The 13,652-nt window shown below is 50.3% G+C and overlaps 4 protein-coding genes across 4 annotated transcripts; 1 reads left to right on the forward strand and 3 right to left on the reverse strand.

Annotated features, from left to right (window-relative positions):
• Positions 1-43: 43 nt before the first annotated feature.
• On the reverse strand, positions 44-1,696 carry N7520_003089 (putative alpha/beta hydrolase; the record flags this gene model as incomplete). The annotated part of the gene is made up of 1 exon (XM_057137024.1): positions 44-1,696. One exon carries the CDS (start codon positions 1,694-1,696, stop codon positions 44-46), a length of 1,653 nt encoding a protein of 550 aa, XP_056999710.1.
• Positions 1,697-2,037: 341 nt separating this feature from the next.
• On the reverse strand, positions 2,038-3,265 carry N7520_003090 (lactonase family protein; the record flags this gene model as incomplete). Its single annotated transcript, XM_057137025.1, has 3 exons — positions 2,038-2,393; positions 2,452-2,925; positions 3,013-3,265. The coding sequence occupies 3 exons, from the start codon at positions 3,263-3,265 to the stop codon at positions 2,038-2,040; spliced, it is 1,083 nt and encodes a 360-aa protein (XP_056999711.1).
• Positions 3,266-3,834: 569 nt separating this feature from the next.
• N7520_003091 (putative catechol dioxygenase) lies at positions 3,835-4,770 on the forward strand (the record flags this gene model as incomplete). The annotated part of the gene is made up of 1 exon (XM_057137026.1): positions 3,835-4,770. The coding sequence occupies one exon, from the start codon at positions 3,835-3,837 to the stop codon at positions 4,768-4,770; it is 936 nt and encodes a 311-aa protein (XP_056999712.1).
• Positions 4,771-7,243: 2,473 nt separating this feature from the next.
• Positions 7,244-8,905, reverse strand: cbhB (putative 1,4-beta-D-glucan-cellobiohydrolyase; the record flags this gene model as incomplete). The annotated part of the gene is made up of 1 exon (XM_057137027.1): positions 7,244-8,905. One exon carries the CDS (start codon positions 8,903-8,905, stop codon positions 7,244-7,246), a length of 1,662 nt encoding a protein of 553 aa, XP_056999713.1.
• Positions 8,906-13,652: the final 4,747 nt, after the last annotated feature.

Consider the following 13,652-nt stretch of genomic DNA (forward strand, 5'->3'; position numbering starts at 1 on the left):
ATATGGAATCAAATCTATCAACCTTATATAATTCATAATGTATCTAAGCATCGATCTTGCTCAAGAACTCAGTAACAACATCGGCAAAGGCCTCGGGCTGCTCAACCATGGGCAAGTGGCCAGCACGGTCGATGATCTTCAGCTCAGCACCACCGTTCAGATCGGCAGCCATCTTCTGCATAGTCTGGGGCAGGACACCGTCGCCAGAACCAGCAACAAACAGACCGGGAACAGTAGCCTTGGCCATGCGGTCACGGATGTCGTAGGCACACAGAGCCTGGACGCTGTGGGCAAAGCCCTTCAGGCTGTTGGTGCGTACGGCCTCCTTGACAGGAGCCAGAACCTCAGGCTGGGTCTCGTAAGACTCGGGAACGAACCAGCGGCGGGTGGTGACCTCAGCAAGTTCCTCGCCGACGATGGGCTCCTTGGTCTCAGGGTCCACGGATCCCTCCTTCTCGCAGATAGCGACACGGTCGCCCCAGGCCTTGCGGTTGGACTCCGGAGCAGAGGAGTTGGTGTCACAGGCGATGAACGCGCCAACACGCTCGGGGAATAGCAGAGAAGTGTTGAGGACGGTCACACCACCCAGGCTGACACCGATCAAGCGGGCAGCCTTGGGGGAGACGCGCAGGGCCTCAAGGAGAGTGTTCAGGTCAGAGGCGAGGAGATCGATGTTCACGGGCTGCTCACCGCTAGCGGAACGACGGCCACGGGTAAGGTAGCGGACAAGACGGTACTTCTGGTTCTCCTTGCGAGCGAAGAAGGCATCCACGAAGCGGTCCCAGATGTTCCAGTTGACCAGGATGGAGTTGCTGAGAACCACGACGGGGGCCTCGGGGTCGAGGCTACCCTCCAATCGGTAGGGGATCTCAACACCGTCCTTGGTTGTGACGAAGGACTCGACAGCCGGGCGGGTAGTTGAGGGGTAAGTGCGAGTGCGACCATCGTTGGAAGACCAGGGTCCGATCACATCCGACTTGGCAAGGGATGCGAGCTCACGGGGAGCAGGGCCGAAGGTGTAGTACCACTGGTAAGTGCGGCGGGACTTGGAGACCACAGACTCCTGGAGACGCTCGCGCCATGGGGTGTTCATGGCGGCCTTGTGCTCCTCACCACCCAGACCGTTGACGGGATCGTACTCGTGCAGAGCGAGGGTCTCACGGGGAGCAGCCGAGTCAATGGCGGCAGTACGGAAGAGACGAGTGCGGCGCCATCCTGGCACGCGGGCAAGCATGTCGATGTGTTCCTCGCGGTACCAGCGGTCGTGCTCGGCCTCCTTCTCAGCGTCGGCGAGGACGGTAGTGACAGCAATCATGACGCTGCCGCGGGTCTCGGGATCGTTATCGGCGCGATCCTCCAAGTGGCGGTAGTTGTCCTGGCTCCGCTCCTCCACCAGATCGTACAACTTGCGGCCAACGTCAATCTGGGCCATGGTCTTCTTCTCACGCTCGGTCTTAATAAGATCTGTTCGGAGATCCAGGTAGGTCTTGCGGGTCAACTCGTCCATGTCGGTGATATCGTACAGCGCCACGTACTCAGGAGCCTCGCCATCGGTGGCCCGGAAGCGGAAACCATTAGTGCAGAAGGGCAGACGAAGACGCAGAGGACCATGCTCGGTGTTGTACCAGTCGTGGAATTGAGTGTCAGGCAGCGAGCCCTTAGGCTGCATAGTCACATAGAGAAGACCGGTAGTCATGATGGCGGGGTATATTTTGGGGTTAAATCAAGGAACTTTTTGGATATAGAATGAATCAGAGTCAGAATGAGAAAGCCAGAGATAATAATAATCCATCTGGTCCCAATCCATCGTCATCGGCAGTTGCCCCTCATCCCGGAAGAAAGCAAAGCAGAACCGAGTTCTTTGCCGATTTTCCCCATATTTTTTTTTTCCTTGCCCCGCGAGTCCGGAGTACGAAGTGACTTGGGTCTACAAACTCAATCATTTTTACTAGAAGTCTATGATTCATAGTTCAATTATAAAATATCCAGATTCTATAGTCTGGATTGTATGTACATATTAACTGCACTTTTTATCATTTAATCATACCAAATGGCGTTCATGGCAAAGCCCTGCTCGGGAATGTCTACACGCGCCACACGGGCAAGCTTCTCATCGCGCCAGCGGTACATCTCAACGAAGCCAAGCTGGTCATCACAGATAGCGACCCACTCATCACTGAAGTCACAAGGGCTAACAGCGTTGGAGTGACCACCGCTAGTAGAGGTGGGGTTGATGAAGAGCTGGCGCTCAATCTCACCGGAGGGGCCGAGCTTGAAAGCAGTGATGTATCCAGTCACATCGAAGTGGTTGGAACGGGTGGTAGCGAACAGGTACTCGCCGCTCTTGGTGGTGAAGGTCACGTCACCGCGGTACTTGTTGCGGGGAGGGAGACCTAGATAAAACAGATGAGTATTCTAATTGGACTCGGGATCTTCAGATTTGGGACATACCAGGAGGAAGCAAGGGGTAGGTAATGTGGGTGAAGACGGGCTTGTGGGTGCGCTCATCAATCACGTAGACACCCAGACGGTTGCCAGCCTCCATCAGCACGTACAAGTACTTGCCAGTGTGGTGCATCTCAACCCAACGGGGGTGGTCACCGGGAGCGGGAGCCTCCAGGCAGTCGACCAGCTCCAATTGACCAGTCTGAGCATCCTTCTTGTGAGTCCAGATCTTGTTGGCAGTCAGGTCGGCCGAGTACAGGTAGGTCTCGGTGGGGTCGAAAACCATGCCGTGGATACCGGTGTTCTCCTGGTACTCGTAGTTCTGGACATTGACATCCAGAGCTCCGTCGGGCTTCACGGAGAAGACGTTACCGTACCCCGCATATTTGTAGAAGGGGTTTCCGTAGACGTTGAAGGGGGCCTGGCGCGCGGCGAGAACGAAAATGGCGCGGGTGTTGGTGTCGGCGCTGGGGGCAAGAGCTAAAGAGGGTTAGCCAGAGGTACTAGAGTGCCTATTGCCCAGTTCAAGGCCAATTGACTGGGAATTGAAGAGTTGACGGGACATACGGTGACCGGCGACGGGGTGCGACACCTGGTGAACAATATCGGTGGGGCTGTTCACAGCGAAGCTGTTCCACTTCTTCATGGCAGCACCATAGATAGTCTTCTTGTCGTGAGAGAAGGTCATCCATGAGATAGGCTCAGCCTCCGGGATTTCGGTCTTCTTGACCAGCTCCAAAGTGAGAGCCTCATCGTCGAATTGAACAGTGTAGATACGCCCAGGGGCGACCCATGTTCCGACCATCAAGTGATGCTTCATAGTTGTGATTGGAGTTGTAGAGAATGAACGTTTGGTGAGAATGGCAGATGCCTGAGAGAAGACAGCCGGACGGATCATACGATGTGTAGCTACCGAGTCAAGGATACAGAATATACGCGCCCACAGGAAGTCTTATCCAGTGTGCGGGGCAGTAACCGGCATCGAGGGGCGGCACCAGACATAACCGCTCGTAGCGGATTGCCTAGAATTGAATGAGATAGTCTGATTGGTTACAATGATCATTGAGTTAAAGAAACCACGGATGATGTAGAATGTGGCAAGCCGGCATTGTGAAAAACTTAATCCCGGTAGAACGGGAGTTGGCAATCTGTGGCTGCCGATTTGTACATTTTCTTCTCATCCGTTCATTGCCGACCGTGCGGTCCGGGGTTGAACCTCTGGAATGGGCCGAAATGGTCATCCGGGGTAAGTTTCTTTGGGAAAGTTCCCATGGTTGAGAGAAAAACTTATAAAGAGGTCGATCCTCTCTGATTTTATTTCTTCTTCATCCATTCCTCATCTTTTTATACCAACAAGGTTCTATATCCACTTTTTATACTACCGCCATCATGTCTGCCGCGCCTCGCTGGGACCCCGACTTCACCCCCTATGTCGTTAATGCCATGGGTCCTAACACCCCTCCTCGTGCTCGCGAGATCTTGGGTTCCCTCATCCGCCACATCCACGACTTCGCTCGTGAGGTTGAGCTCACTCCCGCTGAGTGGATGATGGGTGTTGAGTTCATCAACACCATCGGTGCCATCAGCACCCCCATTCGCAACGAGTGCCACCGTATTTGTGATGTGATTGGTCTGGAGTCCCTCGTTGATGAGATCGCCAACAAGATCGTCACTGAGCAGGGTCTCTCCCCCACCTCCAACGTTATCCTTGGTCCCTTCTGGTCTCCCAACGCTCCCTTCCGTGAGCTGGGTGACAGCATCATCCAGAACCCCCTCCCCAACGGTCAGGTCACCTACATGCACGGTGTCCTGAAGGACATGGAGACTGGTGCCCCCATCAAGGGCGCCGTCCTCGACATCTGGCAGGCTTCCGCCAACGCTCTGTACGACTTCCAGGATCCTGAGCAGTCTGAGAACAACCTGCGTGGCAAGTTCCGCACCAACGAGAAGGGCGAGTACTACTGGTACTGCTACCACCCCACTGCCTACTCCCTGCCCACCGACGGTCCCGCCGGTGTCCTCCTCAGACTCATGGACCGTTCCCCCATGCGTCCCGCTCACATCCACTTGATGATCACCCACCCCGACTACGCCACTGTCATCAACCAGCTCTACCCCAGCACCGACCCTCACCTCGACATTGACTCCGTCTTCGCTGTCAAGGATGACCTCGTTGTTGAGTTCAAGCCCAAGACTGACGACCCCAAGGCCACCCTCGACCTGGAGTACAACGTCACCATGGCCCTGAAGAAGCACCACCCCCACCCCAACTCTGAGCCTCCCAAGTCCTCTTTCGAGCGCAGCCAGAAGAAGTCCTCCCTGTAGGAGCTTTCTGAATTAGAAAACCCACTGGCATTGCATTTGTGATTTTAGCGACCGATTATCCTCATGTCCTTTATGTTCAATCTCGTGTATTACATTTACATCCAAATGAGATTAAAATGATCATTCAATCATACTTTTCACTTTTCAAATAAGCTTAACCTAAAGGTAGCCGTAAGTTTCATCAGCCTCTCACACAACTTGGATATAGATCTAGACACCCCACTCTCGCGTCACTAACAGCGTTAGGCGATCGACTGCCGATGGTGCCGATCTGTCAACTGGCTGCATCCAAAGTACGAACCCTTGTGCATCCACTTAGAGATCCAATCATAGAGTCCCAATAAATGCTTATTTTGACCATGGACCCTGACGTTTATTTTCGGTCGTTGAAACTAGTTGCACAAAGAACATTCCATAGCAAATGGAAGCTTCGTTGAATTTAGCGTGCAACTTCCTACAGAAATATCAAATTATGATGTCATTTTTGGCCAATTTACTGAATTACCAAATCCCACTGAATCAAAGACTGACCTGAATGTCGTCTCCAAGGTCAACACTTTACCCAAATCCCTCACCGAAATTGATCATGGGACCATACTCGGATCATCGCTTTTCAATGTCTCACACGGCTTGTCGTCATGTCGAGATTGCCGGAGAAGCACTTCCCCGCGGAAGCGGATAATTATTTAACCTCAAACCAGCCCCGCTCGGCAGCGCCCATTCCCGGCCGGTTCTGAGAGTTCCCCACGATGCCGGGGTAGGCACTTGAGCTTCAATTTCGGGAAATTGGTCTGACGGTAACCTGTTTTTGATTCCGGTAGAACATAAACATCGTGCCTGAGCTCTGCCGCGCGATAATGATTTTTTCCATCCCGAAATGTACCGCGATGCCTTCCTTGGTTATATTAGTTTGTTCGCGGGTGAGTTAGGAGGATGATGATACCCGGACATGGCATGATGTCGCACTTCCGGGTTAATGAATGATTGTGCTAGTGTAGACTGCTGGCTTGTTATACCCAGATATCCACAGGAGATGGAATCGTGGAAACTTTCAATGTGCCTCCAGGGCTCGGTTGAACAGGGACGACCAGAGGGAAAGCAACGTGAGTATTTTCGCCTCCGCTCTCTCTCAGCGCAGGGGACTAGGCTCCTTTTATGGCTGGAGGGCTTTGTGGGACAGTCAAGAGCCGCTGTGGGAGACTACATCATCCCCACAGAGGCGATTTGGCATTTGGACAGTGGGGCAGGCAAACCCTTTATGAACCATTGATCAACTAGGCTGAGGAAACTGTATCTCAGAGGCAAGACGTTTGTACTCTCTATGCAACAGTTCATAGGCTGGATTCTTCAGCCGGCTCCTAATTCGGATTTGACAGAGCTTTATACCAGATGTGGAAGCTGGAGGGGTGATGATTAACCCGGTAGTCAATGCTCAGGGTCAATGAATTTGAGCCTGGGGTGGGAGCTACTATTTTGGGCTTCTGTGGAAATGATAGAGTTTGCTGGATGTTGATAGAGATTTGGATATAGTAATTACCGTATAAATTCCGGGGTCTTGTTCAACCTTGTGAAATGGCGTCGTTGAATCATGATACTTGCTTTCGATGACTCTAAATTGGGACTAGTCTCCTTGCCATGCAAGTTTCAAATAGGGTATGTTGCCACTCTCGATGGAGAGACAAGGGTATTTTCAATGCTCACCCAAGGAACAATCCAATCTTGATGCTTCTACAAGAATCCAATCATAGCTTGAAATTCAAAAAGTCCCAAGGAAGAAAAAACTCATAATAAAGCCGTCCAATTAAACCCTCTAAAGCATACAATGCAGTGCTCTTATATAAACTGCCATTTCAAGTTGAATTGCCCCAAAGTCGGCCTAGCATAGTTTCACAAATATGCAACAGTATTTAACACTATATTGAGATTACTTCGTCTTCAGATTTACTTTTGTATACTTATTTCATGTACGGAGTTGTTAGGTTCAAAAGGACCGCGCAGAATGAGAAAATGGCTTAAACTAGTCGGAGCATTCTCCGCGTGGTAGTTAGCATATATTGATAAAGTAGCCTGACCCTTCAGAGAAGCGCCACAATAGTCGGAGAATTCCTACGCCACCTATCAACGCCCCCACCAGGTTACATGGACGTTAGCGCTTACTTTCCCTGCATTGACAGTGCGGGGTGCAGTGGGATCGTTAAGCACCCGTGCAGACCTCGGGATATGGACGCCCAAAAGTGACCACTAGCCTTCAGAGGTTTTTATGGAAAATCTAAAGAAATTGAACGGAAATTAACTCAGATAGATATGTATTGTTCTGGAAATTATCTGAGTTCGCAAAATATTCTCTACTGGCAGTGACCTCGGGAACAGGGAAAGCAATAATCAAGAAGAAACAGAAAGAAAACAAAAATCACTAAGTGTCAAATTTCAAGATCTTCCTCTCGTCATGTCAAGCCTCGCTCGTCATTGGTGCCTACAGGCACTGTGAATAGTAGGCATTCTCGTAAGTGCAGGTGTAGCCACTAACACAGGTGGTGGCGCCAGTCCATCCGATTCCACCGCACTGCGCGTAGTGAGCAGCACCGGTGGTGCTAGTGCTCGTGGTACTAGTCTTGGTCGAAGTGGAAGTGGTCTTTGTGGAAGTGGTGGATGTGGTGGACGTGGAAGTAGTCTTTGTAGATGTCGACGTGGTCTTTGAAGTAGTGCTTGAAGTAGTGCTTGAAGAGCTGCCCGAGCTGGAGCCGGAGGAGAAGGTGGAGCCAATAGGGCCAACCTTGATATTCGAGTAAATGACATAGGCGCTTGCATCAGAGGTCTCAATAGTAGCCGGGTCTCCAGATGAGATGTCGCAGGTACCACGGGCAGCACCGGGGGTAGTTGAGGTGTCATTCGTCGGGTAGATACTGTCCAGCCAGAGCATGTCGGAGTTGTGGTCATCCCAGAGACTCATGACCAAAACCATGCCTTCGGCAAGACCGGCACTCATACCTGCCATGCCTCCGTGGGTAGCGAAAACATCTTCATCACCGAAGGCGGTCTTCTGGGCCGTGCAGAAGTCCGTGGTGATAGAGTTACCGCTCACACCACTGATGGTGGACACGGAGTTGGGGATAGTAACTCCGTCCTGCACGTAGAAACGCTTGATCTCACTCAGGGTACCCGAGGAGGTACCGTCATCTGTGATGAATTGAGTCACTACAGTAAAGACGGACGAGGTATCGACGATCTTATCAGGACCAAAGAATGAGGTGTTGCCCATGCGGTAGGGGTTGAAATCACATCCATCAGGATCGCAAGTGCCGCCGTAGCGATCGGAACTGTAAGTGCCACCGCAAGCATCTTCCTCGCACATAGTCTGGGATGCAGTGTCACAAGGGTGAGGAGTGAGCGCGTTTGAGATCGAGTTGGCTTCCCAGATATCCATCTCTGCGCAGCAGGAACCGTGGTTACCAATACCCGAGTTCACATCAGTTGTAGAGGGAGTCCAGCCCTCAACGTTGGCTTGACCATCGATGAACTTCAGGTCTCTGGGGCACTGAGAGTCACAGTAACCGGTTCCGTATTTGGCTCCAGCTGCGTTCGTAGGGAATCGAGCCATGCCACCATCGGAGTCCATAGCGACGAAGTAGAGGGCACCGTTCAATCCACAGGGAAGGTTCGAGACGTCAACATCGAACGTGAACTCCTGATTCAACAGATCGAACATCTGGTAGGTCGTGTCATCCTCCATCAGGTACAGACGGGATCCAATATTCTTCTGCGAGGCAGTAGTGACGAAGTTCAAACGAAGCGCATCGCCGCTGGTAGTGACACCATAGGTTGCTTCGTATGTGGCACCGTCCAGTGCGCAGTTGGCCGCGCAGGTAACATCGTCAGGGCAGAGCGTCGCATCCCAGGTATTGCCAGTGTAGCAGTTAGTATAGCCACCAACGTTGTGGACCCAACGCCAGTTGGCATCGATGACGACTGAACCACTCTGCGTGGTGCAGCTTCCACTGCTCGTGCATTTCGACCAGGTCAATGATGGGTGAGTCTCAGTGGTTGAGGTGCCAACTTGCTGTGCCTGAGCGGCGGTCAAGAAGGCAGTCAAGAGGAGAGCACCCTTATAGATTCGGTAAGACAGTGCAGCAGACATTTTGAGGGGATCCAAGTTGTAGACTACTGTAGTTGTTGAGGGACTTGATGAGCAATTTCAGATGAGTATGGCTTCATTTTATATTCTCTCATAAGGCATCAACCTGGCGCCGGCTTCATGACAACGACGTCCCGGTCCGTAAGGCCGTTCATTCCGCACTGTTCTACTATTCCAAAAGAAGAAGACTGATGAACACTCCGCGGACACGGAGGGAGTTCCTAGATCTCGTTCAGTGTTTCGGACAAGTTCAGGGCAATTTCTGCAGCGGGACTGACAATCTCCCCGCATTTCAGAGATGGCCGTGGGGGTCTACGCTCCGTGCTGAGATGAGTATGAACCCTGCATGTTTAGTCTTGTGATTGCCATTTCTGGTTCGGATCAGGCGGGCGGCTAAATCGATGGATCTGTACTGGGTACCTGCTGGGTTAGTGCCACCGGATCTCCAGGAAGCCACCACCAATACTGAACAAAGTGAGTCGGGCGGATCCGTGACGAAGTGACCAATCCACGGTTCTGCAGGCTAAAGCCGGCAAATGGAACCCTGAGGGATATTTGGCCGGGTTACCTGCATTAGCGTGGTGAGACTAGTTCAATGAAGGACAACGCCGACGGATCCGTGGACGTTTCAGGAACCCTCAGATGTCAGTGTTAAAGTTTGTAGAAGGGGCTCGCGCCAAAGATAATTTGGATAGTATTTTGAAAGCATAGATCGAAATCGCACATATTGCAAAAAATTGCTTGTGAATTTTGGCCTATCCACGAATAGGTGACACCCAAAATACCTAGATATCAGTTTTGAGTGCGTATAGTAGCCTGAAATATTGTTATCATTTCGAATTGCATGAACTGCATATGATGGCTAAGAGTGTGCGCCACTCGATCATGCAAATGTCAATTCAGTCCATCATCAAGCCCGTGCCTGGAGTAGAGTGAGCCCGTACCAAATCAACACCAATCACAATGTCCCCCACATAAATTACTGCCAAGTGTAGTAAGCCCAAGATCAGGGTTTTTCCCAAGCCTCGGATTCTTCATCTCGCTTGCATTGAATTCACATCCGACACGAAAAGCCCTGCAAGAGCGGCGCTTTTCTGCATTCGTTCGGCGCGTTTCTTGCGCACAGACTCATCACTCTCAGGAAATTGGAGACCTCATGCGCCAGGGACATTATACAGTATGCGCTTCGACTTCGGTCTTTTGCTTAGAACGGCGCCCTGGGACATGTAAGGTAGTAAAAAGGGTTTCAGCCTAGGGTAGAGGAAAGTGGGAGTTGCACATGTAAGTCTTCTCTGTGGGAGAGAAAACAACACAGCCCGGACATGATACAGTGACTAAACAAAAGTATGTGCACCCTCAGGTCCACATTTACCGGGATGGGGTGCAAATACTTTTGTCCAGCCACTATATGTACGCTCTGTATTCGTGACCAAGATGGTTGGAGCCTGAGGCATTCAGGGCTGGCGTTTGATAGTGTCCTCCAAATTGGGACTAGTTGGGCTACATATCCCCTGATTCCTCGTCATCTTTCTTCCGTCTGTCAGGTAATCAGAAAGAGAATAGTAGCACTTTCCCTTGATTTTACCTACGTTCACCTATTCTTCCTCCTCCATGAGTGCTCCTGAATAAACTCGCAACATAAATCAATGTAGATTTGCAGCCAATCATATTCTGACTGGATGTTTACTCGCTAAGTCACCTGATGGTGAGATTCAAGACATGCCCATGCCCCTCCTTCAGCTGAGCAAGCCAAATTTCACTCGAGCTAAAGTCAATGGGTGGTCTACATCATGACGGCGATAAATTACTCCGGAATAAATCATGGGGCTCAAGTAGGGATCAACAACGGCACATTCACGACAGAAATACATTACCGTGGTAAGGTTGAGGACCTCAAAGACGAGCAGGCCCAAGCCGACTGGCTAATAGCTGCTTGCCACAACAGAGCGACCGGAGACACCGCCAATTCCTCTATCAACTGTCCCGTTCAAGCGTGATGCAGATTTTGTCAGCCGAGACAAACTTTTAAGTCGGATCCAGGAGAAAAGTTCAGCTGCAGGGTCTAGAATAGCGCTTGTCGGCCTTGGTGGTGTCGGGTGAGTATTAAATGCAAAAGTCCTCAATCCATGTCGCTAATATTTCGAAGAAAATCGCAACTTGCTATCGAGTACTCATATCGGCTACGATCCAGATCACCCGACACATGGGTTTTCTGGGTCCATGGAAGCAGCGCAGCTCGATTTGAGCAAAGCTTCCGAGACATAGCTGACCAGGTCAAAATTCCTGACCGTCGGGATCCTAACACCAACGTACTTGAGCTAATCGAAGACTGGCTCCGCGATGAGAGGAAAGGAAAGTGGGTTCTCATCCTTGATAACGTTGACGACGATGAGCTCCTTGTTAAGCGCCAAACGACGGGTCCGGGGGAAACCATGACAAAGCCACTGCTGCAATACCTCCCTAGCAGTCTAAAAGGAGATATCATCATCACAAGCCGGTCCAGAGATGTTGCCTTGAAAATCGTCGACTACAGAGATCTTATCGAAATTGACCCAATGGAAAAGTCTGAAGGACTGGAGCTTCTTCACAAAAAGCTTGAAGAAAGTCAAGACAGCGCACAGCTAGTTGATGAGCTCGAATGTATGCCGCTGGCCATTGTGCAGGCAGCAAGCTATATCAGAAACCTCGGACCGCTATATTCCGTGTCACGATACCTGGAGGACTTCCGAAAGGGTGACCGCAATGCCACGATACTCCTTAAAAAAGAAGCCAATCTTGCATATCGGGATTGGGAAGCGAACAACTCTATCCTAGTCACATGGCAAATTTCATTTAACCATCTTCGACGGACAAAACCGTCTGCAGCTGATTTGCTCTCTCTCATGTGTTTTTTCGACCGACAAGAAATTCGAGAGAAACTTCTCCGGATTCGAGACGAAAGCAGCTGCAACCCAAGCCCGAGCCCAAGCCCAAGCCCAAGCCGTATGAGAGGATTTCTAGACCGGGCCAAAAAGCTCGCCAGAGCACGCCCGAGGTCGACTACGCAACAGGATAAGACTAAGACCCCGGAATCTGCTATGATTGATGATTTCAAAGATTCCATTGCAACACTCAGAGATTACTCATTCATATCTCTTAGTGGGGATGGCATGGTAATCACGATGCATAGATTGGTGCAACTGGCCACGCGAATTTGGTTGGAAGCTCACGGCAACATAAAAAGATGGAAGGGGAATTCTGTCCAGAATCTTTACGATGAGTTTCCGACTGGTGAGTATGAGAATTGGGAGAAGTGTCGATCTCTCCTACCACATGTCAAATTGGCAATGTCACAAGGACCTGAGTCACTATCGCCGGAGTCTCGGAAAGCTTGGGCTTCGCTGCTTCATAAATGTGCATATTATGCGTTGACCAGCGGTCACGACGCCGATATGATAGAGATGGCAACGAAAGCAATGGAAGAGAGAATGAAATTACTGGGCGAAGGGAATGAAAAGACACTTGATAGTATTTCTCTGGTATCCTCAGCATACTATACCAAGGGCCGGATTGACGAGGCCGAGACTTTCGGGGTGCAGGTGTTGGAGCTGAGCAAAAAGTCACTCGGCTATGAGCATCCTGATACACTAAACCAAATGAGCAAGCTCGCGTTGATCTTCTCAGACCAAAAGCGATACGAGGAGGCCGAGAGGCTAGAGTCACATGCGATGAAGATAAGGCGCAAAAAGCTCGGTGATGACCATCCTGATACGATAAAAAGCATGTCTTACCTTGCTTTGAAATTTTTGTATCAAGAGCGATACGAAGAGGCCGAGAAGATTCAGGTGCAAGTCGTGAACATGAGCAGGATGAGGCTTGGCGATGACGATCCTTATACGATAGGAAGCATGGCTTCCCTGGCGTCGAATTTACGGAATCAAGCCCGGTATGAGGAGGCTGAGGAGCTCCAGCTAAAGGTGGTGGAGATGAGCAGGACGAAGCTCGGAGAGGACCATCCTGATCATCTGACATATATGAACGACCTTGGGTGGATATATAACCGTCGAGGTCGACACGAGGAGGCCGAGAAGATTCAGACGCAAACTTTGGAAATCCGGAAGAAGAATCTCGGGGATAACCACCCTGATACTCTCACAAGTATGCACCATCTCGCTTCCACCTGGTTGTCTCTAGGCCGAATGTCCGATGCTGTCGATATACTTGAAGACTGCGTCGCTAGACAGACAAGAGTTTTAGGGCCTGATAATCCTCAGACTCTCCTTTTTTCTGATGTTTTGAAGACTTGGAAACGGGGGCTTTCATCTTGATGTTTAGATAAGCCTGATGTGGATATTTTACATAATTTTCAAGTTCTTAATTCATTTCAAAACCAAGTAAGACAAAACAGGAATACAATTTCAAGACATTCCAACGTTGAAATGTCACCTCAAAGTCAGATTGCGTCAAGCATCAAACTTGATAGTAAGTAGAACCGGAATAAGCGGCAAAATTGTGGAGCAATGAGTACATGAAGCTTAGATGATGTCAACACTCGGTATTTCTTCGGCTGAACTAGATCTCGAAACATTATTCACATTAATCCCAATCATTCAACAATTTTTGAATAAAAAGTCCTATACTCCGTACCATTTGAACCATCCTCAAAGATGGACTTAATAAAAAGCACAGACCCATATAAAAGCCATCTAAAAGTCTACTAAAGTAATCCATACATCCCCGAATACCCACTCACCCACTACTTAGTGGGATT

Source organism: Penicillium odoratum (genome assembly GCF_028828045.1).
Source record: "Penicillium odoratum strain IBT 22623 chromosome Unknown utg000002l_segment0_segment0, whole genome shotgun sequence".
NCBI classification, from domain to species: Eukaryota; Fungi; Ascomycota; class Eurotiomycetes; order Eurotiales; family Aspergillaceae; genus Penicillium; species Penicillium odoratum.